Below are 22,562 nucleotides of genomic sequence, written 5' to 3'. Positions count from 1 at the left end.
GAGCCACGGAGGAGGGAAGGAAGGGGAACCATGGATCCTCTGCTCACGACTGCAGCAGATCCCCCCCCTCCGCCACTCGTAGGCATTCCCTCCATAACACGCACAGACATTTCCCCTTACTTTCTAGGAGGAAAAAATTGAGTGTTATGGTGCAAAAAATACGGTATTCCCTACTGGGCGGGGGGAGCACCCTGTTCTAACCAGAAGTTTCAATGTAAAACCCTTCTCACTAATGGAGAAAGCCCCTCTGAATCAGCTGATCGGTGCTGGTGGTATTCATTCAAAGGAGGAATGTTTTGAAAAACCATCTCTCCAACTTAAAATGCTCCCCATTTTACATGGCTGCAATGCAAAAAAGAGAGGAGGAGAAGAAGAAGAAGAAGAAGAAGAAGAAGAAGAAGAAGAAGAAGAAGAAGAAGAAGAAAGAGCTGACTATCACAGATTAAATAAACGGTGAGAGCACTGGGGGGAATAGCAGATAGTAATAACAGACATTAGACAATGCCTGGGAGGAACCAGTGAGGCTAAAGAGCATTTCCAGAAATTGTAAGATCAGTAAGAAAGATCTACTTTTAATTCATCAGAGCCACCATACATGTATGTAACGGGTAAACATTTTCACAGAAGGTAGATGAATGAAGGTCACCTTTACATGGAAGATCTTGCAGTCCGTCCCATATACCTTCATCTCCTCTGGGAAATCTTTATAAGCATTCAAGTAAGGGATGTGGCCATCCATTACCAGCCTAAATGAAAGGAGTAGAAGTAAAATCAAGATGTACATACTGATTTTAGTTCAAAACGCATGACAAGACACAGATACAAAGCTAAAACGTAACAGCTGAGTGAAATCACGAATCCCTGCTAAATATTACATTTAAAATATATTTAATTAATGAGAGCAAAAGTAGAAACCCATCCATATTGCACTGTTAAACAGTGGTGAGCAATTATTGGAAGTGGGCACGTCTATGCAGAAATATCAATCAGTGCAAAAAGAAGGGGATGCTTGGAAGAAACAGCCCTTTGGTTAACTCTGACAATTGCAGACTTCTATTCTTCTAGTCAATTAGTAAAGAGGAATTTTGAAAAGCCTACACTTTCCAAACTAAAAAAAGGAGTTTTGAGATCTTCATAAATTGATTAGCTTGTAAAAACATGAGGAAGGGTGAATGTCGAGCCAAGCCAAAGTCCACAACTAAGCTTGTAATGCCTAAGAAATTGCAAAATTGGGGTAGATAATTTTTGATCTCATACTTTAAAAAAAAAAAAAATTGCCACTGCTAGTTAGGAGTTGAAAATCACAGAATGTAGCCAGCCACAACTTTGAAAGCCATGTTACCAGCCAAGTGCATATGGCCTCTGTGAGGGAAAGGTTTGTTTTGCTGGGCAGGCTTGGGTCACCTAGTGTTTTCTTTTTCTTTTTCCCTGCCAGCAAATGGTTAGCGAACGGCAGCTTCTGATTGGCCGGGGTTCCAGGGGAGGGAGTTGAAAAGGAGAGGTTTTTGGAGAGACAGGTTTTAGGTTGGGAGATAGGGAGTGAGAGGAGAGAGTTGGTTCTGTGTAGAAACATCCACTCTGAGGAATACAGTCATACTTCGGGTTGAAATTGCTTCAGCTTGAGCGCTTTCGGGTTGCACTCCGCGGCGACCCAGAAGTAACAGAACATGTTACTTCCAGGTTTCGCCGCTCGCGCATGCACAGACGGTCAAAATGAACTCACGCACATGCACGGAAGCGGCAAATTGCGACCCACAGATGCGGGTTGCGTTCACTTCAGGATGTGAATGGGGCTCCAGAATGGATCCCGTTCGTATCCAGAGGTACCACTGTATATCAAAAGCTAGATAAAGAAGTCTCTGAGCTTAGTGTGAAGGACAGTGTGTGGTGTCCTGTGATAATAATAGGCCAGGAATTAACTGGGAGGCTGAGGCTGAGCCAGGAGAAGTAGAAGCTGGAAAGATAAAGTCTACTTAGGACTCAATCCAGGCAGGAGGGGAGAGATTCTTCTAGAACAGGCATGGCCAAACTTGGCCCTCCAGCTCTTTTGGGATTACAATTCCCATCATCTCTGACCACTGGTCCTGTTAGCTAGGGATGATGGGAGTTGTAGTCCTAAAAGAGCTGGAGGGCCAAGTTTGGCCATGCTTCTTCCTGAAAGAGAAGTCTCCCAAACCAGTTAAGAGGGGTGTGGTGATCCCTTGGGTCTGTTACCTCAGGAGTAGGTTTGTCAAAGGGGGTGTGTAACTGACAGGAAGTACCACCTTGTTTAAGAACCAAAGTATTAAGCGGCAACAGCTGTGCAACAACTGAGAAAGAACTGAAGTGAAATAACTAGAAATAAGCTGAGCATTTACCCTTTAGTCTAAAAACCTGTAAAATCTACCTGAAGCAAAGTAACTGAACATAAGCCAACTGAAGTTTAAAAGAAGCTGTGCTTGATTAGGAGTCCATAACATCAGTTAGATTTAGTATAAATATTATTAGGTGAACGGTTACTTGAAAAAACATTATAATCTGAAGTATCCTTTGTTTTACCCACTTTGTGTCATAAACTTCCTATGTTTAATAAAATATGTCTTGTTTAGTTGATCAAATCCTGCCTGAGACTCCAAATCATTAAGTTTTCCCTCACACAAGTCCCCCCACTAGATAATCTGGGGCAATTTGTAGAGATTTGTGTAACTGGTGTACTGTGACAGATAGGTAGCCGTGTTGGTCTGCCATAGTCAAAACAAAACAAATTCCTTCCAGTAGCACCTTAAAGACCAACTAAGTCAGTTCTTGGTATAAGCTTTTGTGTGCATTCACACTTCTTCAGATACACACTGGTGTACTGTGAGGTAGTCACACTGTATTTAAGTGAGGGCCGGCCCAATGGCACCAGGGGGAAAGTGCCGTTGCGTCGTCGCAGCCTCCAAGTTAATCTATTCCACTGGTCTTCAACTTGTGGGTCAGGGCCCACTGTGTAGGGATGGGAAACCTCTGGCCCTCCAGATGTTGTTGTACTCCCAACTCCCATCAGTCCCAGCCAGCATAGCCAGCGATCAGGGAAGTCCAACAATATTTGGCCTATCCTAATGCAGCACGTGTGTATATGTATACGCATGTGTGTATATGTGTGTGTGTGTGTGTGTGTGTGTGTAGATAGATAGACAGACAGACAGATACATGTGGGTTCCTAAATCCATAGTTCCTAAATCCATAGTTCCTAAATCCATAGTTAGGCTAATGGTAGTCCCAGCTTGAAAAGGTTGAAGAGTGTCCATCTTGTGGCATGCTCCCCCCTCTAAACTCCACATGCATACTTCTCCAGATTCCTTTTGTAAGCAGTGAAAACACTGTTATTCTGATGGCTATTTATTCTGATGGCTATTTAGGCACTAGTGAATGCTGCTGTTTCAGTTGGTTTCAGCTGGTTTCATTTTAATTTTTTGTACTAGTCGAATTACCGTATTTTTCGCCCTATAGGACGCACTTTTCCCCCTCTAAAAATGAAGGGGAAATGTGTGTGCGTCCTATGGGGCGAATGCAGGCTTTCGCTGAAGCCTGGAGAGCGAGGGGGGTCAGTGCGCACCGACCCCTCTCGCTCTCCAGGCTTCAGGAAGCTATCCACTAGCCGTGGGAGACGCAGCTCTTCCACGGCTAGCGGAGACCTTCCCGGCACCCAGAAGCTTGGGGCGTGCTGAGCTCAGCACGCCCCAAGCTTCGGGCTTCGCACAGCGCTCCGCTAGCCGTGGGAGAGCTTGCCGGCACCCAGAAGCTTCCCCCGCCCCGCACCTGGGGGGGAAATAATTTTTTTTCTTTATTTCCCCCCCAAAAAACTAGGTGCGTCCTATGGGCCGGTGCGTCCTATGGGGCGAAAAATACGGTATATTGTTGTACTGTCTGCATCAATGAAGGGTTGAGAACAACGGTAATTCGACTAGTCTGGTGAAATGTGAGTTTGTTTATTTTTTTAAAGCAGGGCTTTTTTCCAGCCAGAACTCACTGGAACTCAGTTCCAGCACCTCTCAGGTGGGTGCCACTGCCATTCTAAGAGAAAAAGGGACATGAGTTCCAGTTCCTCTTTTTCTAGGAAAGTAGCACTGTAAAAAAGCAAATCTTCTTATTCACAACTGACCTAGAAAAGTGATAAAACTATTTAGTTAATCATATTTTATTCTACCTAAAAACAAAAAGCTATAGTTAAAGGCAGAATGGAAAGCAGGCTTTAAAAACAAAATACTTTATTATTATTATTATTATTATTAATAATAATAATAATAATAATAATAATTAGATACTGTTCTTACCTTAAGAGATGTGATAATGTAATTGATTCCCTCAGCCAGAGCAAAGCCAAATAGCAGAAAGCCAGGGTCATCGGCATTGACATTCTAATCTCTCCTTTCTTCATTTTCTGTAAATATGAGCCAGCATCCACTGATCCAGACCAGAAAGATTTTCCTGTGGAAATAATTCAAGCACGGTAAAAGGAAGCTAGCCCAAACTACAGACTATACTGGATCAATATACAAAGCCGAGGTTGTACCTGACCAAGTCATACCCAAAATAAACCCACTGAACTCAACGGACTTTAGTTGTTACTAACCTATCCATTAACTTCAATGAGTCTACACTGAGTTTGACATGGATAGTTGAGTACAACTCATTGATAAAAAGGAACTGAAAACCTATCATAACATACAGTCATACCTCTGGTTAAACACTTCAGGTTGTGTTTTTTCAGGTTACAGACCGCCGAAACCCGGAAGAACCGGAACGGGTTACTTCCGGGTGTCAGTGGTCGTGCATGCGCAGAAGGGCTAAATTGCTCTTTGCGCATGCGCAGAAGTGCCAAATCGCAACCTGCGAGTGCGAAGACGAAGGTTGCCAACACTGCGGGTTGCGAATGTGCATCCCGCACAGGTCACGTTCGCAACCCGAGTGTCCACTGTACTTCGTTCCAAGACCAAGTGGCTGCTCAGTTAGCTTGATAACATTCTGCCACAAGCAGAGAACAGACATATACAATGCTCAAGCAACTGAGCCAAACTATGCAATGAAGCCGAAGGGTTTTAATTCTCTTTAAATCCTATGCAAGTGAAAACTTAATAGTGTGTCTGGATTGGGGGGGGGGCAGGTTGTTTTCAAATCTTAAGAGCAAATCTCATCTCACATCAATAAATACATTTTCCTAACTAAACAGATGGGAAATGGAGAATGAAAGAACAAAGACAGCTGTCAAAACCACAAATTAGAGCTTGGCTCAAAAGGTGTGTGCGAGCACATCGGCAGATTACACCTCTACAAAAGATTTCCCTTCTCAGCATAGCCAGGAGGATAGCAAGGGAAATGACGTAATCTTTAAAGCTTTAAAACAAATTATTACGTGCAAAGGCAGCTTCACTTAAAGTACAACTGTTCTATACAAGTAAACCTTGTTCTTCGCTAAAAATAAAGCAGAAAAGTGGACCAACGAGAAAAAATTGACATAAGCTTTCTTACAAAGAGGAAAACCTCAAAAAAAGATCACTTCACACCAATGTGTGCAGAAGTGATACAGGAAAATTCAGCCAATGAAATACTGTAAGCCTGCAACTTATGCAGGGGTTACGTTCCAGGGATCGTGCCTAAAAGCCAAAATTGTGTATAGTCAAAACCCATTGGGTTCAATGGCTGTCCCCTTTTCACCCATTTTTATTTTAAAAAATTGCTACACACATAAAGCTGAATTCACACAAGTTAAATGCATGTAAATTGCAGGCTTGCTGAATGACAATTTAACGATGAAAAAAGGGAAGAGAAAAAAAACTTTAATTGCTTCTGCCTTTTGGAGACAAAGCATAAAAAGAATGTAAATCAGCAGCTATCATTCCCAGAGACTCAGATTTTATACTGCTAATAGGGCAGGTGGAGGCCAGTATTCTACATGCAGCTTACACACAGAATCATAGAACTGTAGCGTTGGAAGGGGCCATTAGGGTCATCAAGTCCAATCCCATGCAATGCAGGAATCTTTCACCCAATGTGGGGCTCAAACCCACAACCCTGAAATTAAGAATCTTGTGCTCTGCCAACTGAGCTATCCCAGCTCTATACACCCACGTATCTTTATACAGCTCGGGACGATGAATCATTCTCATAATGCCGTATAAACTCCTTATGAAAACAAAAAGGAATATCTAAACAGCAAAGAAACATGTAACAAGTTAGGCTGCATAATAAGAAAATGCAAAGTTCAGAAATTCATGAAGGCATTTTATAACAAAACATTGAAATCAAATATCTCTAGTCACCACTTTAAGACAAATGAACGTGAAGTATATGCTTATTTGCAAAGTAACTGGAAGATGTAATTCCAAAATAAAATACCAATGTGGAAAAAAACAGAGGTGAAGAAAGCATTCATAGTTTTGTGACTTATTATTTCTAAGCCCTTTTGAAAATTATTATATGAGCACATGGAGGTACATGGAATACTATCCTCCCCCTTTTATTTTCAAAACAACCCTACAAGGTAGGTTGGGCTAAGAAATGTTAAAAGGCTGAAGGCGATCCAGTGAGCTTTAAGGCTGACTAGGGAATCCACAATTTTAATCCAACACTCTTAATAAGAAAGCCATGCTAACTTTCTATTTTTGAAGAGCTTACCCAACCCCAAATATGAATAACAACAACATAACAATAATAGTATCACACCAGCGGCAGCCTGTTCACATAAATGACTTGCAATTAAGGTTTTAGAGAAAAACCACATGCAGGCATGTGACAATCCCAACAGTGTTTTTGTGTGCGCTCGTTTCCCCCCAAATAACGATTATGTACTATTCACATTTCCTATAAGACAGTATGGACAGTGATTTGTTAAAATTGCTAATAACAGCAGCTCCACCGCACTGAGTATCATTTTGCCTTTACTGCCTCTGAACAAAGCGAATGAAAATAGTTACTAAGAAAACACCCTCTGCTGCATGGCTTCTAAAAGCTTAGAAGGAAACACAAGAGCTGCTTTGAATGTCTATTGTGTATATGTGAGTCACAGCACAAAAAGCATGAACCTCAGGTAATCCTTTCAGTCGTCAGTTTCGCCTTTTTCATGTATAGACTGTGTCTCAAGAGCACTGATGATAGAAACTCTACTGCTTATTCCATATTCAGTCTGATTTACAATAATCCTTGTGTTCTATTCGTAGCCATCCTGTTAACACAGCAGCTTTGCATTTTATTTGTTCTGGATTATGCAGGGCATATTAGGCAGTCAGCATTAAACCTAACTAAACATACAATTTAAGACATGTCATAACAGCCTACGAATTTAATAGGCTTCCCAAACAATGTCTATATACTGCACCAAATGGAGGGTTTCAACCAGCCAGCTTGGAGAACAATGACCTGGCAGTCAGTAGATATAAACATCTAAAAACCCCAAGCATCACATAATGCCTAATTGTTACAGAAACAGATTTTAAGCTCCCATTTGTCAGCCACTAAGCAATATGGTGAAAATATGCCATTCCTGAGTTTGAGGGAACCGTTTTTGATTCCCGTCCCATTACTACTCACCTACAAAAAATTATTTCACAACATAGATACTCTTAAAATAATGTCTTAAAAGCACACTCTACAAGCAAGCAAGATCACACAATACTGGGACGTTGCTAGGATTTACAAGATAGAAAACTTTCCGGGTTTGTCACCTCATCAATTTCCATTTGTGAATCCTAAGGATTAGTTATAAATGACCAGCCTAAATAATGATAAAAGCACAGCAAGCCAGTTTTCTTTAAAGGACTCATATTTTCACTGGTTCCACACACAAAAAAGTGTACATTTTGCCCCCAGATGTCACCATGAACCAAAAAATGCCGCTCTAAAATTTTCCCCACGTGGTTGGCGCTGTGGGTAAAACCTCAGTGCCTAGGACCTGCCGATCGTATGGTCGGCGGTTTGAATCCCCGCGGCGGGGTGAGCTCCCGTCTTTCGGTCCCAGCTCCTGCCCACCTAGCAGTTCGAAAGCACCCTTAAGTGCAAGTAGATAAATAGGTACCGCTTTATAGCGGGAAGGTAAACAGCGTTTCCGTGTGCTGTGCTGGTGCTGGCTCGCTCGCCAGAGCAGCTTCATCACGCTGGCCACGTGACCCGGAAGTGTCTCCAGACAGTGCTGGCTCCCGGCCTCTTAAGTGAGATGAGCGTACAACCCTAGAGTCGGACACAACTGGCCCGCACGGGCAGGGGTACCTTTACCTTAAAATTTCCCCCAGTTCTTATCTTCAGCACTGGTTCAGTCACAGACCCAACCCCCCTCATCTGAACTGTACAAAATATTCAGCCTTTGTACTGCTTTTCCATATGCCCTGCAACCACTTACTGTAATCCACTTAAACCAGATCCCCCTTACTCTTGAAAATTTAACTTTACAAATCTGGACATGCTGTTGAGGACACAAAGCACTACAACATTTTCAGACTTTTCACTGAAGCTAAGGCTGGAATTTCTTAATTACTATGATTAAAATAAAAACATTCTAAGTCGGCTACATACAGAGGACTAGTGGAAATTAGGTTCCAGGGATAGTGTGTAAATCCAAAATTGTGTATAGCCAGAATAACCCTGAAGACGGCACATGGATCAGGCACTCTCTGGAAGTCTTCCTGTAAGATGTTGGAGAACCCCATAAGACCTCATGAAGGCCTCCAGAGCCTACACGAGATCTTCCCAGAGCCCACTAAGCAAGTTTGAGAGATTAAAAGGTCTTTCTTCACCACAAAAGCCTGGCGTAGAAAGAGCTTTTAAGCTCTCCACCTTGGATGCATCTAATTTGTGCCATTGCAGCTGGCTGGCAGCCCAGAGCATAAAGCTGTGATCATGGAAATTAAATGCACGCAAGTTGCTAGTCCACTGTATGTTAGTCATTAAGATACAGCTTTTAAGCACACCAGAGTAGCCAGAGGATAAAATGTTTTCATTTCTAAACTAACTGTTCAAGGTACGTTTAGTCTTACCTGATAAATTGCTAGTAGAAGAAAAACCTCCCATGCTAGATTCGGATACCACATCTGTATCACTTGCAGAGGAAGCCAAGCCAAGAATTCTAGTAATTTCTAGCTCCCTGTCGACATCAGTATCCGAGTCGCACGTCTGTTTTCAAAATAAAACAGTGGTGTAAGACTCCCAACAGCACAGATCTAAACCATGGCACAGTTACATTTTCAAAAGGAATTCCCTCTTCCTTAAAACAGTTTTATCAGAAAAATATTCTGCTGCAGTCAGTAATGATCAATATGTGGTTATAAGTTAATTTGCAAAGTAAAACAGCAATCTTTAAATACCGCATTTTTCGCCCTATAGGACGCACCATCCCATAAGGCGCACCTAGTTTATTTGGGGGGGAAATAAAGGGGGGGGAAATTACTTTCCCCCCAGGCGCGGGGCTGGGGCGGGGGAAGCCCGAGCTTCCCCTGACCCCAGCAGCCAGAAAAGGCAACTCTCTGCAAGCTGCGGGAGTCCAGCGCAGCGCTCCAGCGCCTTGCAGAGAGCCGCGCAAAGTCGGGGCGCACTGAGCTCAGTGCGCCCAGCCTTCGGCATGCAGGCAACTCTCTGCAAGCGGGCTTCCGCGGCTTGCAGAGATCTGCGCGAAGCCTGGAGAGTGAGAGGGGTCGGTGCGCCTCTCGCTCTCCAGGCTTCAGCGAAAGCCTGCATTCGCCCCATAGGACGCACACACATTTCCCCTTCATTTTTGGAGGGGAAAAAGTGCATCCTATGGGGTGAAAAATACGGTACATGTAACAGTGTAAATATTTTTTAAATTATATATATTGCATACAGACAAACTACACTGGGTGGAGGCAGAAATGCCTTCCTCTTTTTAAAACTCGTAACTTGCAGGGATTGTGTGTAAAGCCAAAATCGTGTATAGTCAGAACAATCCTGGAACAGACCTTGTGTGAACATCCCTACCTCTCTGATAGCCCCACAAGAGCCTCCCAAAGCTTTTAAGCTCTCCGCCTTCTGTGCATTTAATTTGTGCAATCGCAGCTGCCTGCCACATACAGCTACAATAGCGCAAGTTAAATGTGCGCAAGTTGCATGCTGACTGTACTAGCAAATAATCTGTTACACAAGTCATTCCTAGCAAGTCTTGCTCACACCAATAGATCCAAAACCAATCAATGTAAGCCATCTCCACAGTTTTCTTGAAACATTAAGCCCATGCCATATTCACAAGGATAAGCAATATGCATATAATTATATGCTTAAGTCACTGGCCTGATTCAGATAACATTTTCCCCCCCGTTACAGGCCTCAATATCACATATGCCTTCTTCCACTGTCGCTGAGATGGATCTGATAATAAATTTACCCTTAAAGATCTGTCAACCTGGGCCAATTCTAGGTAAAAAGACGGGTTTGAGAATTGTTATCTCTGTTTTATATAATTATAAAATGAAATAATAAAAAAGCTTTACAAAAAAGGGGGGGTTGAGAACAATCTGGTTTCAGATCAAACAAGCACAGTGCCGGATCATATCTTACTTTCCATGTGGAAGACAGCATGCACACAATCCCAAAGCTCACTCACACTCCCTGCAATGGGCGTGAAAACACCATCCAAACAAAGCCACTAAGTATAATTTATTTTGTATCTTTGCTCGCATTTTCAGCATGTCTTCTGAAAACATAGTATATTTGGTTCCACCTGCTGGCTTTAATCGCCCTCTCAATGACAGTTTTTTTTAAAAAAACTGAACTTCTTAGTAGCTTTACATTCACATTCAATAGCAAAATATTTACAACCAATGGCAATCTGAAGTAAACATTTTTCAATGCTAAATATATCCCACTGTTAGGATAAAATAAACTTTTCACCAGAGGATTAAGGTATGTTTTATCTGTCTTCATCCATGTGTCAGTGAAGAGCAAGACGTATCTAGAAAAGCAGTGTGTTAAGACAGAGGTTTTCAACCTTTTTGAGTCCATGGTTCCCTTGACCAACTACATTTTTTTCTGCGGCACCCCTGTGGAGCCCAGGAGCCCAGTTATGTCACCCCTTGCCTGCAGAGCTGGCAGCTTCTCACCCTTTTTCAAACACCCTCCCTTGTGAAGTGTTCCTTCAGCCTCTCCTCTCCTCTCCCCTCTCCTTGGGAGTCCTCCACACTCCCTGGTCTCTGAGCTGCCCCCCCCCGCCCCAAAGAGAGGTGCCTCCCTGAGGCACCCTTTGCCTGTGACACTCATAGCCAGGGCTGCTGCAATAAAAGCTGTGCAAGCCTTTGGGAGGCAGAGACACAAGAGAGCATCAGAGGAGGGAGGAAAGGAAGGAGGGACATAGGCCAGTGTTGTCCACGGCACCCCTGCCCATCATTCAAGGCACCCCAGGGTGCCACGGCACGCTGGTTGAAAACCACTGTGTTAAGGAATTCTGGCTCCCAGCAAAACAAGGTCCTCTTAAAGGGTTTTGAGCACTGCCATAATGTAGGTTTTTAGTTATAAGATAGGTTGCCTAAGTTTCCATAAATGCTCTTGGACCACATGGGCATGGAAAAGACAGCTAATCACCCCTTCCTAACTTTGCACTTACTGTCGAGATATCACGCGCAACTTCACGACGGGGCTTGTCACAATAAGCCTGCGGGCTCTTCTGAAGGTAAATTCTCCAGAACTTCCACAAAACATCATCCTGATAAGAACAAAAAAAAGTTATTCACCCACGTTTGTGTATGTTTATGTGCATTCAAAACATGTGGGCCTGTGTCCCTGCTCACTTTGCTGCTAACCAAGCCCCCACATTAACCCCCTAGAGCTGCACCTTCCCACCCCATGCACCTAATAAGATCCCTTTTCAGCTTCCCAATCTCATTTCACTCTTCTATTCTGCAGCCCTATTTTGCAGCCTTTTTCATGCCTATGTCCACGCTTACTCCTCCCCTGCTTTTTTTGCAATCCTCCCGTTGCACACAGAGCATCTCTATGGTAACCTCCTGCACCTTCCTCCCCCTGCCCCCCCACATTGCAACTCCTAAGCAGCCTTTTCACCCTCCACACTATTATGATGACGCTACTCCTTTCTATTTTGCTGCCCCCTTTGTACACCTGCTTTCATCCTAACCTTCCTTCCCGTGGCTCCTTTTGCAAACCCCATTTGCACCTTCATCACTTTTTTCTCCCTCCTCCTTCCTTTTCTCAGCTCCCACCTCTACTTCCATGCCTCCTCCTTCTGGGAAACAAGTGGATTTTCATTAAGCAGCACATAGATTATGTCCAATGGTTCTAAGCTGCATAACTGTCCATTGAATTTCATAATTCACTGCCAGGCATTCCCTGGAATGGCTGCAATCACACTTAAGTCACAGTTTACAATGGTGAGCCACAATGAAGCTTTAGCTTTAACCACAGTTTAGCATACTGCTGGTGCTGCCTAAACCCTCAGCTATGGCTAATCTAAACTGTAGTTTGTTGAAACAAGGATGCTTCTTAACTCATAATTTGAAGTTGTTTGGTTTCAACATACCATAGATTAACCAGATTGTCATGGTTTGGACATCACAACAAAGTTCTGTATTCCTCCTCGTGGCTGTGCCAGAGGCTCACTGTGGTTTATCATCTTAACACTAAGCCATAGATTAGCTTTTCATGAGATGGGACCACTGCACCAAGTAGGCTAAATGTACCTTGAACTGTGAAGAAACTCCTAAAGTCTGCAGTGCGTCGGCTTGCTTCGAGAGAATGAATTGAAAGCCTTCACAAATATACCATTCCCAGCTGCTTTCTAAAAGAAAAATGAGTGTCATGACTAATAGCTTGTTAATAGCTTGGTAATAATTATACCAATAAGGCATTTTAGGCTATGATCCTAAACACACTTACGAGGGAGTAAGATTTGATCATTGAACTTTTTGATGTACATTCATACCTCGGGTTAAAGTTGCTTCAGGTTGAGTGTTTTCGGGTTGCGCTCTGTGGTGACCTGGAAGGTTTCAGAGCTCACGCATGCGCAGACGCTCAAAGTAACGTCACGCGCATGTGCAGAAGCAACGAATCGTGACACGCGCACGCACAGACGCGGGTTGCGTTCTGCTCAGGATGCGAATGGGGCTCCGGAACAGATCCCATTCGCATCCAGAGGTACCACTGTACTATTAATAGTCTGTCCCCATCTACAGTCTAGCTGTAATATTTTGTGCCAGCTGTGTGTCAGCATTTTACTGATCAAATATCGTACACTAGAAAGTGTTAACAGTCGACTTAAAAGTGATATTTGTGCTGTAATCTATCTGGAAGCAATGTTGGGGGAACATATTTATATCCAAAAACTATGGAGAAGTCATAGCTGATTAGCATATTTTGCCAGACAGTAGTGTTAAGTGTTAAGTTAGTGCCTGGCGTGCTCTGGTCCATGGGGTCACGAAGAGTTGGACAAGACTAAACGACTAAACAACAACAACAAAGTGTTAAGAAACTGAGATATGAAAGCTAGGAGCTAAACGGCACCTTAAACCTAGGTTATGGATACAACAATAGAATGTCTATGCACTTTTTTATAACAAGAATCCAAAGCTGAAAATGAACAAACTGCAGCTAAAATATTATGTTCATTTTTCACATGGTCTAGTCCTTCCCCTGCCCACGCCCTAATATTCTTAAGAGGGTCTCTTCTCCAGTCTTCAGAGAGTAGCTGGAAGTGGAGAAGCAGAAAAAGGTCCACTCTGCAGTTTTAATCTGAAATCTCAGGTGCAGTACTATGCCCAGAGCTCAGAAATTGCTCCCGCTAATGAAATTCCCTGTCGTGCAATGCGCCTAGAACAATGGGAGTTTCGAATACTGCCAGACAGCATTTTTTATGCTTATACATTCATGAAGATATTAGGCCAAAGGTTGGGGAATATAAATGTTTCATGTTTTTTTACAGCACATTTTCTTTTTTTGGCCAACATACCAAGTTTTTTCTTCTTTTTTAAGCCTCTAGAGATGGACTGTGCCCTGGCGTTTGTAGTAGCATCACCAGTTATAACTTCTCTAGTCCTCTGCAAGACAGTTTTGAAAACATATAAGGTTAACAACCACAAAAAAATCCAGAAGCCTTCTTGTCTTTTTAAACATGTATCGCAATGGAACAACAGAGATCATTTTGGGTGAGCAGGCTTCTATTTGCAAAGCTATCATGGATGTAGACTTACAAGAATCCACAACACTATCACAATGCTCTTCTGGATTCCTGGACTACATGGATAAATTTTTGGATGACAGGCATGCATCCACTTCCAGAGCTGTGTGATTAGTTGCAGATAATAAAAAATGAACCAAGGCCACAATATTTAATACAGGTCCCACACTAGGTGAATATATTTAATTTTTAATGAAGGTTTACACTTAAAAACTGAAGGGAATTTGGGAGTGTAAAAAAAAAAAAAGTGAGACTGAGAATTGCTTACTTACTTCTATAACATTGTGGCATGATCTGCAGTAAAATTTTCCTTCTTCAGTAAGTCCCCAATTGATGTCAGAACACTGTACACAAGGTTCATTGTAGTCTCTCTATTTCAAAAAAAAGAGGAAAAAATTGAATGTAAATAGCAGCAGTCTGTTCTTTCCAAGAGGTACACAGTCCTTTCATGGCCATAACATTTATTTCAATATACCACAGTAAAGTATCTTATCCATCGAAGAAGAATAACAGATTGCATCTTCTTAAATATTATTTACAGCCCAACCCTATGTATGTTTACTTGCTCCACTGTGTTCATTAGAGTCTAAGCAAATGTGCAGAAGATGGTACACAGTAACCCAGGTTGCAATCCTATGCACATTTAAAACTCAGTGAATGCAGTGGGCCCTACTTCCATGTAAGTGTGACTTGGTTTGCGCTGTTGAGACACCTGATTTAACTTCAACAAATAGGACTTCATGAGCTAAACACTTCTGTTGCACGACCTACCCCTTTACTCAATATAAAAAAGGTAAAGGACCCTGGGATGGTTAAGTCCAGTCAAAGGCGACTATGAGGTTGCAGCGCTCATCTCGCTTTTCAGGCCATGGGAGCCAGCGTTTGTCCACAGTCAGCTTTCCAGGTCGTGTGGCCAGTGTGACTAAACCGCTTCTGGCATGACGGAAACCAGAGCGCATGGAAATGCCGTTTAGCTTCCCGCCGCAACAGTACCTATTTATCTAGTCGCACTGGTGTGCTCTCGAACTGCTAGGTTGGCAGAAGCTCAATAGAAGAGTGTATAGAAAAATAGCACTACGCTGGGAACCTTAACACCTGAATAAATACAGTATTTCATCCTTCGAAGAAATGGCTGTGTATCTCCCCCAACCAGGGCCCGATTTAGGTTTGATGAGGCCCTAAGCTACTGAAGGTAATGGGGCCCTTTATATGTCCAGCTGTCCTTTGTCAACAACAAACTGTCGCTGTTTTTTGTGTTGAATGTATGCTATATGGTAATTTACGGGCACCCTATATATTGAATTGAGCAAACCAGTGATATTTTAGGGAGCAGGCAAGCAGGCGGGGCCCATTACTTACATCATAGGAGCCTACACAACACAAAACACTGTTGCTGTATGTAGGTTTTATTTTTTTTTATCTTATATTTTGGAAATGTACATCCAGGTGGTTTTTTCTTTTTAATTTTTTTCGGGGCCCCCAAGAGAGTGGGGCCCTAAGCTATAGCTTGTTTAGCTTAAACGTAAATCCGGCACTGCCCCCAACCCACATCCTCCAGACCCTCTTTTGGTTTTGGTTTTTTTAACAGCTGCACGGAAGGCGTCGTTCAACAGAGGAAGCTTTCCCCAGTCTGGTGCAGGAGGAGATGGCAGCTTAACCTGTTGAACTGTGCAGCCTGCTGGAAAAGAAATGGGAACCCTAAACCACTCCCACTTGACCCAAAGGGCTTATTACTAAGCTCGCCCCGAACAGGCTGTGTCCTGTCTGCATCCCTCGTGATACTCAAGCCCAGGGCTTCCTGCCTGCCCCACATCCCAACCCTCTGTTTCCTTCTCAGGGGCAGCTGCAGGGACCCTTCCCCTTCCTCTCTGCGCCCCAACCTCACCGCGTCCTCTTCCTCCATGGCGCGCGGAGCGATCCCCGCCACTGCGCCGCAGTAGCAACCATCCTGCCGCCGCCGAGCTCACCGAAACAGCAGCCGGCCGGGAAACGAAGCCTCCATCCTTTTCGTTCCGGGGATGCCGCTTGCGCACATTTCCCCCTCTAGCAAGGGAAAAGCAAAGCAAAAAAGCAGCAGCAAGGAGGCTCGAAATGCACGGCGACGGGGTTTCTGTTTCCCCTCCTCCCACCACCCCTTCTCTTTTTTGCTAAAAGGAAATCCCTGAGCGAAAAGCAGACAGGGGGGTTTTTTGTGTGTGTTTTGCTTTGCGCGTGGACCCAGTCCCTGAATCTGCTTCCTCCATGCGGCTATAATGAGTGAAGGGAGCTGCAGCCTCTGAGCGCGTGCAGACTGCCTTTCCTCTGCAGCCCGTGCCTGATTCTAGCCTCGCTTACCCAGACCTTATTCTTTTAAATTAAGTGCGTAAACAACACAGGTTTGCACGATGCCGACTGAGCCTGCTTTTGGAGAAGGACTCAGAAAGGCTTTCTGGAGAAGAATCCCTGCACCACCAGCTAGTTATGAAAAAGGACCACGGTTTCCACAGCAGACTCTAACTTGTAGGCTTTAGCTTATATTTCTGGGTGGTTGTTAGGAAATTTAACACAGGGACAACTGTTCCCCGTGCGAGGCGACGGCATCTGGTCCGCGTTAGACTTGGCAAGTTTTCTCAAGGGTGCCACTTTGTGCTTTTAGATGGAGAAATAGATGGAGAATGAAGACCTCCCTCGGACCAAAGTATTCACTGGCGGCGATTGGTGTTAAAATCTTTTCCAAAGAGAAGTATACTACAAACAACACAAAAGCTTTGCTATATACAGTGGCGTAGCGTGGGTTGTCAGCACCCGGGGCAAGGCAAGTAATTTGCCCCCCCTAACCCGTGGATTTTAGCACTCGAGTGTCTTCCACTAGATTAGTTAAAGAAACCCTTACCCCCTAAGCACGTGTATTGTTTGTTATGAAAATACTGATGTAATTAAAGTAAAATGCATCTAAATACAAGTTTATTTTCAAACACTTTATTGAGTGCGAACATGCATTACACATTCTCCACATTTTCAGCAGGTCTATGAATACAAATCTACAAATGCAGTAACCTAGCATGGGCCATGCTATTATATGTCATCTCACAACCATCGTAAATGACAAAAAATATCAAGAACAAAAACTAAACATCAAAATGAAACCATACCCTGGAGATGATCCAAGACTGGGCTAGATGGAGCCAACTTCCTCAATCCTGTACCTCTAATTGTAATTCTTTAATAGAAGTGCAAGAAATCAATCTGTATATACAATTAATTTAAATTTGCCTGCTTTTAATTGGCGCAAATTTTTCAACAACAGAATTGAAATCTACATTAAAGTCTCTCTCAATGGACAGTATTGCTAGATTACTCAGTCTTTCTTGGCTCATTGTAGATCTCTGATATGTTTTAATTAGTTTAAGTTTTGAGAAACTTCTTTCACAACTCGCTGTAGAAACAGTGATAGTAAGAAAGATTCTTAATGTGACAACAAAGTTAGTTAAACTTTCTTGCAGCTTCCACTCATACACCCAGCGAAGCAAATCTAAAGCTGACCAGCTTGCAACCTGCTCATCAGGATTGACCTCCTTATACAAGATAATGTGGTGCCGAAGTCGAGTTATTTCGGTGAGCATAGATGCAGCATTCAATTCTGTGTACTGAGCACACGTGTGCAGAATTTGTTTCTTAATAAAATCATCTTTTCCAGTATCCAACAATGTTTGGATTTGCAAAAAAGCAAATCGCTGGTGAAGCGTATTCATCTGCGTAGTACGTTTTTTAATTTCTGCCTGAAGCTGATCAATTGCTTCCAGTTGTTCTCTGCTTGTTTCCTGTATTAAGGTCAAGCCAGCATCGCAACTGTTCTCACCATCCATCTTCTTGCGTCTTCCAACTCTTCTCTCTGTAGGTATGCAATAGGTTTTGCATACCTGCATTGCTTTCTCAGTTGCCTTTGACACTAGACTATCACGTTTTTCATGACAAAATAAAGCCAATGCTTTTAACTTTTGCACGCATTGACCAAGCACAGGTCCTTCTTGCTGCAGGTAGATCTGAGTATCATTTACTTCGGTTAGTACTGGGTTCCAAAAATGCAAGAAAGAGAAAAAAACATATGTCATTATGCAAACTAAAAGACTTCCTGCATCACCCCTGGTTTCAGAGGTTTCTTCCGGCCCATCTCTCAACGCTTCCAAAGCGTCTATTATTTTCTCAGTGTGTTCAGCAAGTACGCATACAGCTTCATGCTTTGAACTCCATTTTGTGTTACACGATCGCTTTACACGAATTGGTACATGTTTCTTAAGGATATCCCACCTGTGGGTGGAGCTTGAGAAAAATGCATACACCTTTTCCACAGTGCCAAAGAAAGTAACAGACTTTGTCCCAACACCAACTGCATGCATCCCAGCAAGATTGAGCGAGTGATTGTTACATGGCACAAACATTGCTTTGGGATTCATATCCAAAATAAGTTTTTGTACACCACTAATGTGTCCAGCCATAGTCACAGCATTGTCGTATCCCTGGCCGTAGCAATGCTCTAGTTTAAGGCCATCAGCTTGCAACTTGTCACAAATTTGTTTTGTAATGACATCAGCTGATTTCCCATATAACTGAATAAAGTCAATGAAAGACTCTGTTACATGGACTCCTGAATCTTCAATATGCACATATCGAATCACTTGGGACATTTGGTCAGTGTGTGAAATATCAGGAGTGCTATCAAACATTATAGCAAAATACTTGGCCTTTATGACATTTTGAAAGATGACTGTTCGAATGTGATCGCCGAGCAGGCTAATAAACTCATTCTGGCTCTGTGGAGAGAGATAGGACACAAGGTAACCATCTGTGCGTTGTACTCTGTGAAGATGTTGTTTGGCAACTGGGTCATATTTGGCAAGTACAATAACTTGAAAGTTTCTAAGAAATTTCCACAGTTACCATCTGCGCTTATGCTCTAGTAATCTAGGGCTTAACTTTCTCCATGCATTAAATCCACTTAACTTTCCAAATGAACTTTTCCCTTTAGCCTTCTGAAAAAGCATGCAAGGAAAGCAATATGCAGCATTGTTTACAGGAGAAAACACCAACCATGTCCGTAACATAGTCTCACCATTCTCCAAATGTATGTAGAACCAATCCTTGGAAAATGACCTGCTATTACTGTCTCTTGGAAACCATGCATCCTTATTCTGCAGTTCCTCTGTCCCTCGTCTGACAAGTTCAGTTTTCAAGGTTTCATCCATGGTTTCAGACCAATATCAGTAAAAACTTTTTGGTCAATATTTTCTGGCAGATGTGGCTGAGTATAAACATCCTTAGATGAAACTGTCTCTGCTTCTAATGCAGGAACAGGAATGTCCACCGACACAGGATCAGGATTATGAGTCTCCTGTGGTGCTGCTGATGGTCCTGCTGTAATTTCAGCAGTACCCACCAAAGTATATATCGTTTTATAGTAAATGTGTTAGTTTATAGTGAAGGTACTTTAATTGCATCCCTGGGGTAATTCTAAAAATAATAAACTATCAAAGTAGTATTAAAGCATTAATCTAGCCTTTGTCAGGCATGGTGGCTTAAAACACAAGTTTCTAATTCTTATTTCAAAAAACATCAGCAGGCGTAAACCCACTACCGGTGTGTTAACCTTTTAAAAAATACTACAAAGCTTGTATTTTTTAAAATACGATTCTTAAGCACTGAACAATACAATAATAAAGCAACTATGTGTACAATTGTTCTTTCATAATCAAGGTTTTTAATATCATTTACAATATATGAAGAGAAAAACAAAACACTGGTCAAAAGATTGGCTGCTCGTAGTGTTCTTTTTTAAAAAAATTGTTGCAATAACATGACATTATATTACAAAGTATACATGTGGCATTATCCAATGAACTACTGCTTAAATACATATGTTAATTAATTTAAATGTATGAACTTTTTTTTTTTTTTTAAAGGCTAGAATTAAGACTGAACAAAACAATAGCAGTTTGCACGGAAGAGTTTTCAGAGGATGCTCTACCTTACAAGAACAAAAGTGTTTTTCACACTATACATATGGGGCAGAAAAAGAATTAAACTTTTCCCTGAAGGTGCCAAATAAATCCATAATTTTTTAGGAGCTATGGCAGAATGTTTGGGCAAATCAGTAGAGAACTAGTGTGGTGTAGTGGTTAAGAGCGGTAGTCTTGTAATCTGGTGAACCGGGTTTGCTTCCCCGCTCCTCCGCATGCAGCTGCTGGGTGACCTTGGGCTAGTCACACTTCTTTGAAGTCTCTCAGCCCCACTCACCTCACAGAGTGGGAGGAAGGGAAAGGAGAATGTTAGCTGCTTTGAGACTCCTTAAAGGGAGTGAAAGGCGGGATATCAAATCCAAACTCTTCTTCTTCTTCTTCTAGTCCCCACATTCATGTTTTTGACTCAGATATGAGCCAGCAGGAATACTAAAAAGTTATTGCAAGAGATTTATCATCTCTTCTGACAGACTTCCATATACTTAGCCATGCAGAATGTACTGTCCACCCTAGACTCACTCTCATTACTGTCATTAGCACAAGCAGCGACAGCTCAAGAGTACTTTGTTTTGTTTTGCTGCCATAAGTGGAGCAAAGTGATTACCGTCCCACACAAACTAAGCATGTGACCCACACCCTCCTTTCCTGTGGCATTGCGATGGGTTCTGGGCTGCACTTGGGAGTCCATGTTGAAAGCAAACCAAAATGTACTCATTTTGAGTTCATGGCGCACGCCTCCATTGTCTCCTGAGAACTCAATGAGTTCATATACTAATTTGAGCATGATAGGCGTTATGTTGCCACTGGTGGTTCCCAGGTCTGCCTGTATGCTTCAGCCACCAGATCAGAGGACCGACAAAGGCTGAAGTGCATCTGATGATCCCTTAAACAAAACCCATTCACAGTGCTCTGATAAAGGAGTCTTCTTGCTAGCCACACAAGTGCCAAGTGGTCAAAAATCAGAAGGGATTAGAGCTTTAGAGGCAGGTCGTAAATACTAATCTGTAAATGGAGCACATTTCTTGTTTCTTGTTTTTTAATGTGGTTGCCATCCTCCTGGTTGGTTTGGGGAGAAGAAGGACAGTGGTGCAGCAATCGCTCAGCAGTCCTACAGGAAGGCAAAGATGACCAATGTGCTGCTTTAACTGCACATATAAAACAAATGCCTCTGAAATGTTTCCATAAATGGAATCAAATCGCTCTAATTAATAACTGTGGTCTTTAGAGGGCATGTTGAGTGAGTATACAACTTGCACCGTATGCTTCAGGTAATTTTTTCCTCATAATATTGAAAAACTGCATTTTCCTAGTTCACATTTTGTCAACACATAACAAGCAGTGTCATGGGGAGGGCATGTGATCGACAGGCCGAGAGACAGCTAACCCAAACTATGCACTCCAGCAAGTATTGCATGCATGTATCTATTGTTCTTTTGAGTGGTTTGAGTAGGCAGCGAACAGGTCCCAGGTAGGGTGATGAATGAATGGCGGCAAGATGTATGTTCCCTTCCTGGGCTCTCCAGGTCAGCCTGCTGCCCTCAGGCATGGCAAAGAATGCTGTCCCGTTGCCAACACTGAAATTAAATTCAAGTGCCAATCTAGTCGGCTTCTGTGACCACAACAGTCTTTTGATGGGAGATAAAAGTAATCATTGTTAATGGGTTGTAGCCAGTGTTGCAGAGTAGAGTCTACTCAGCGTAGACTCATTGAAATTAATGGACAGGGGACTTCTGGGTTAGCGCGATCGGTTAGTGGCGGATTCCCTCCGAGCTCCGGAGGGAATCGGCTCTGCTGAAGACGGGTCTTACCGCGCCGGCGACGCGGGGACCCTTAGAAACCGCAGGCGCGGAAGTCTGCAGACTTGGTGACTCGGCGGGCACCTTTAAGCGCCTTCCCCGACCCACGAAGAGCCTCTTTAAAGGCTACGGAGAGGGTACGGAGAGCGGCGTGGTGCTGTGAGTAGACCGCTACTTCAGTGGAGCGAAGCCGTGAGCCATGGCCGGAGAGCGCTGACTTTTTTCCCAAAATTTGGACTGGAAAACAAACAACCCGTGAGTAGAATGGAATTTGGACTTTAAAATTTTTACCTTTGAATTCGGCACGACCGGGGGATGTGCTAAAGGGAAGTCCGCACCCCCCCTACCTACAAACGATCTAAAGCAAGGATTGGAGAACTAAGGTGGAGAGATTACTGTCTTTTTGGTGCTAGATAAAAGATATTTCCATGAATTTGACAGAAGAAGTCTTTGTGCTGGAGAGAAAGGGAGGAATTTTGGAAGTTTTTGTGTAACCCCCCCCCCGAACCCGGGAGCATCCTGTGCATGTGCCGGAGGAAAAAGAATAAGGAGTTTGACAGCTGTCAAAGGAGTTGTCAAACGGGCGGTTAAAGTCAAGAACTTTGCTATTTAATAACTCTCTGAACTAAA

At 43.0% G+C, this 22,562-nt stretch overlaps 1 protein-coding gene across 2 annotated transcripts in view; it reads right to left on the bottom strand.

Moving 5' to 3' along the window:
• TAF1B (TATA-box binding protein associated factor, RNA polymerase I subunit B) overlaps positions 1 to 16,172 on the bottom strand; it is a 38,661-nt gene extending 22,489 nt beyond the window's left edge. For both annotated transcript variants that reach the window (XM_081857138.1, XM_081857139.1), the window contains exons 1-8: positions 16,029 to 16,172; positions 14,416 to 14,514; positions 13,916 to 14,003; positions 12,651 to 12,748; positions 11,561 to 11,659; positions 8,988 to 9,123; positions 4,296 to 4,449; positions 647 to 746 (exon numbers count right to left, since the gene is read on the bottom strand). In XM_081857138.1, coding sequence (XP_081713264.1) covers positions 647 to 746; positions 4,296 to 4,449; positions 8,988 to 9,123; positions 11,561 to 11,659; positions 12,651 to 12,748; positions 13,916 to 14,003; positions 14,416 to 14,514; positions 16,029 to 16,046 — 792 coding nt within the window. In that variant the 5' untranslated portion in view covers positions 16,047 to 16,172. The remainder of the gene's footprint in view (positions 1 to 646; positions 747 to 4,295; positions 4,450 to 8,987; positions 9,124 to 11,560; positions 11,660 to 12,650; positions 12,749 to 13,915; positions 14,004 to 14,415; positions 14,515 to 16,028) is intronic.
• Between the last annotated feature and the right edge of the window lie 6,390 nt (positions 16,173 to 22,562).

This window comes from Podarcis erhardii (genome assembly GCF_964252035.2).
Source record: "Podarcis erhardii genome assembly, chromosome: 3".
Taxonomy (NCBI): Eukaryota; Metazoa; Chordata; class Lepidosauria; order Squamata; family Lacertidae; genus Podarcis; species Podarcis erhardii.
This window is presented reverse-complemented; position numbering and strand designations above follow the sequence as displayed.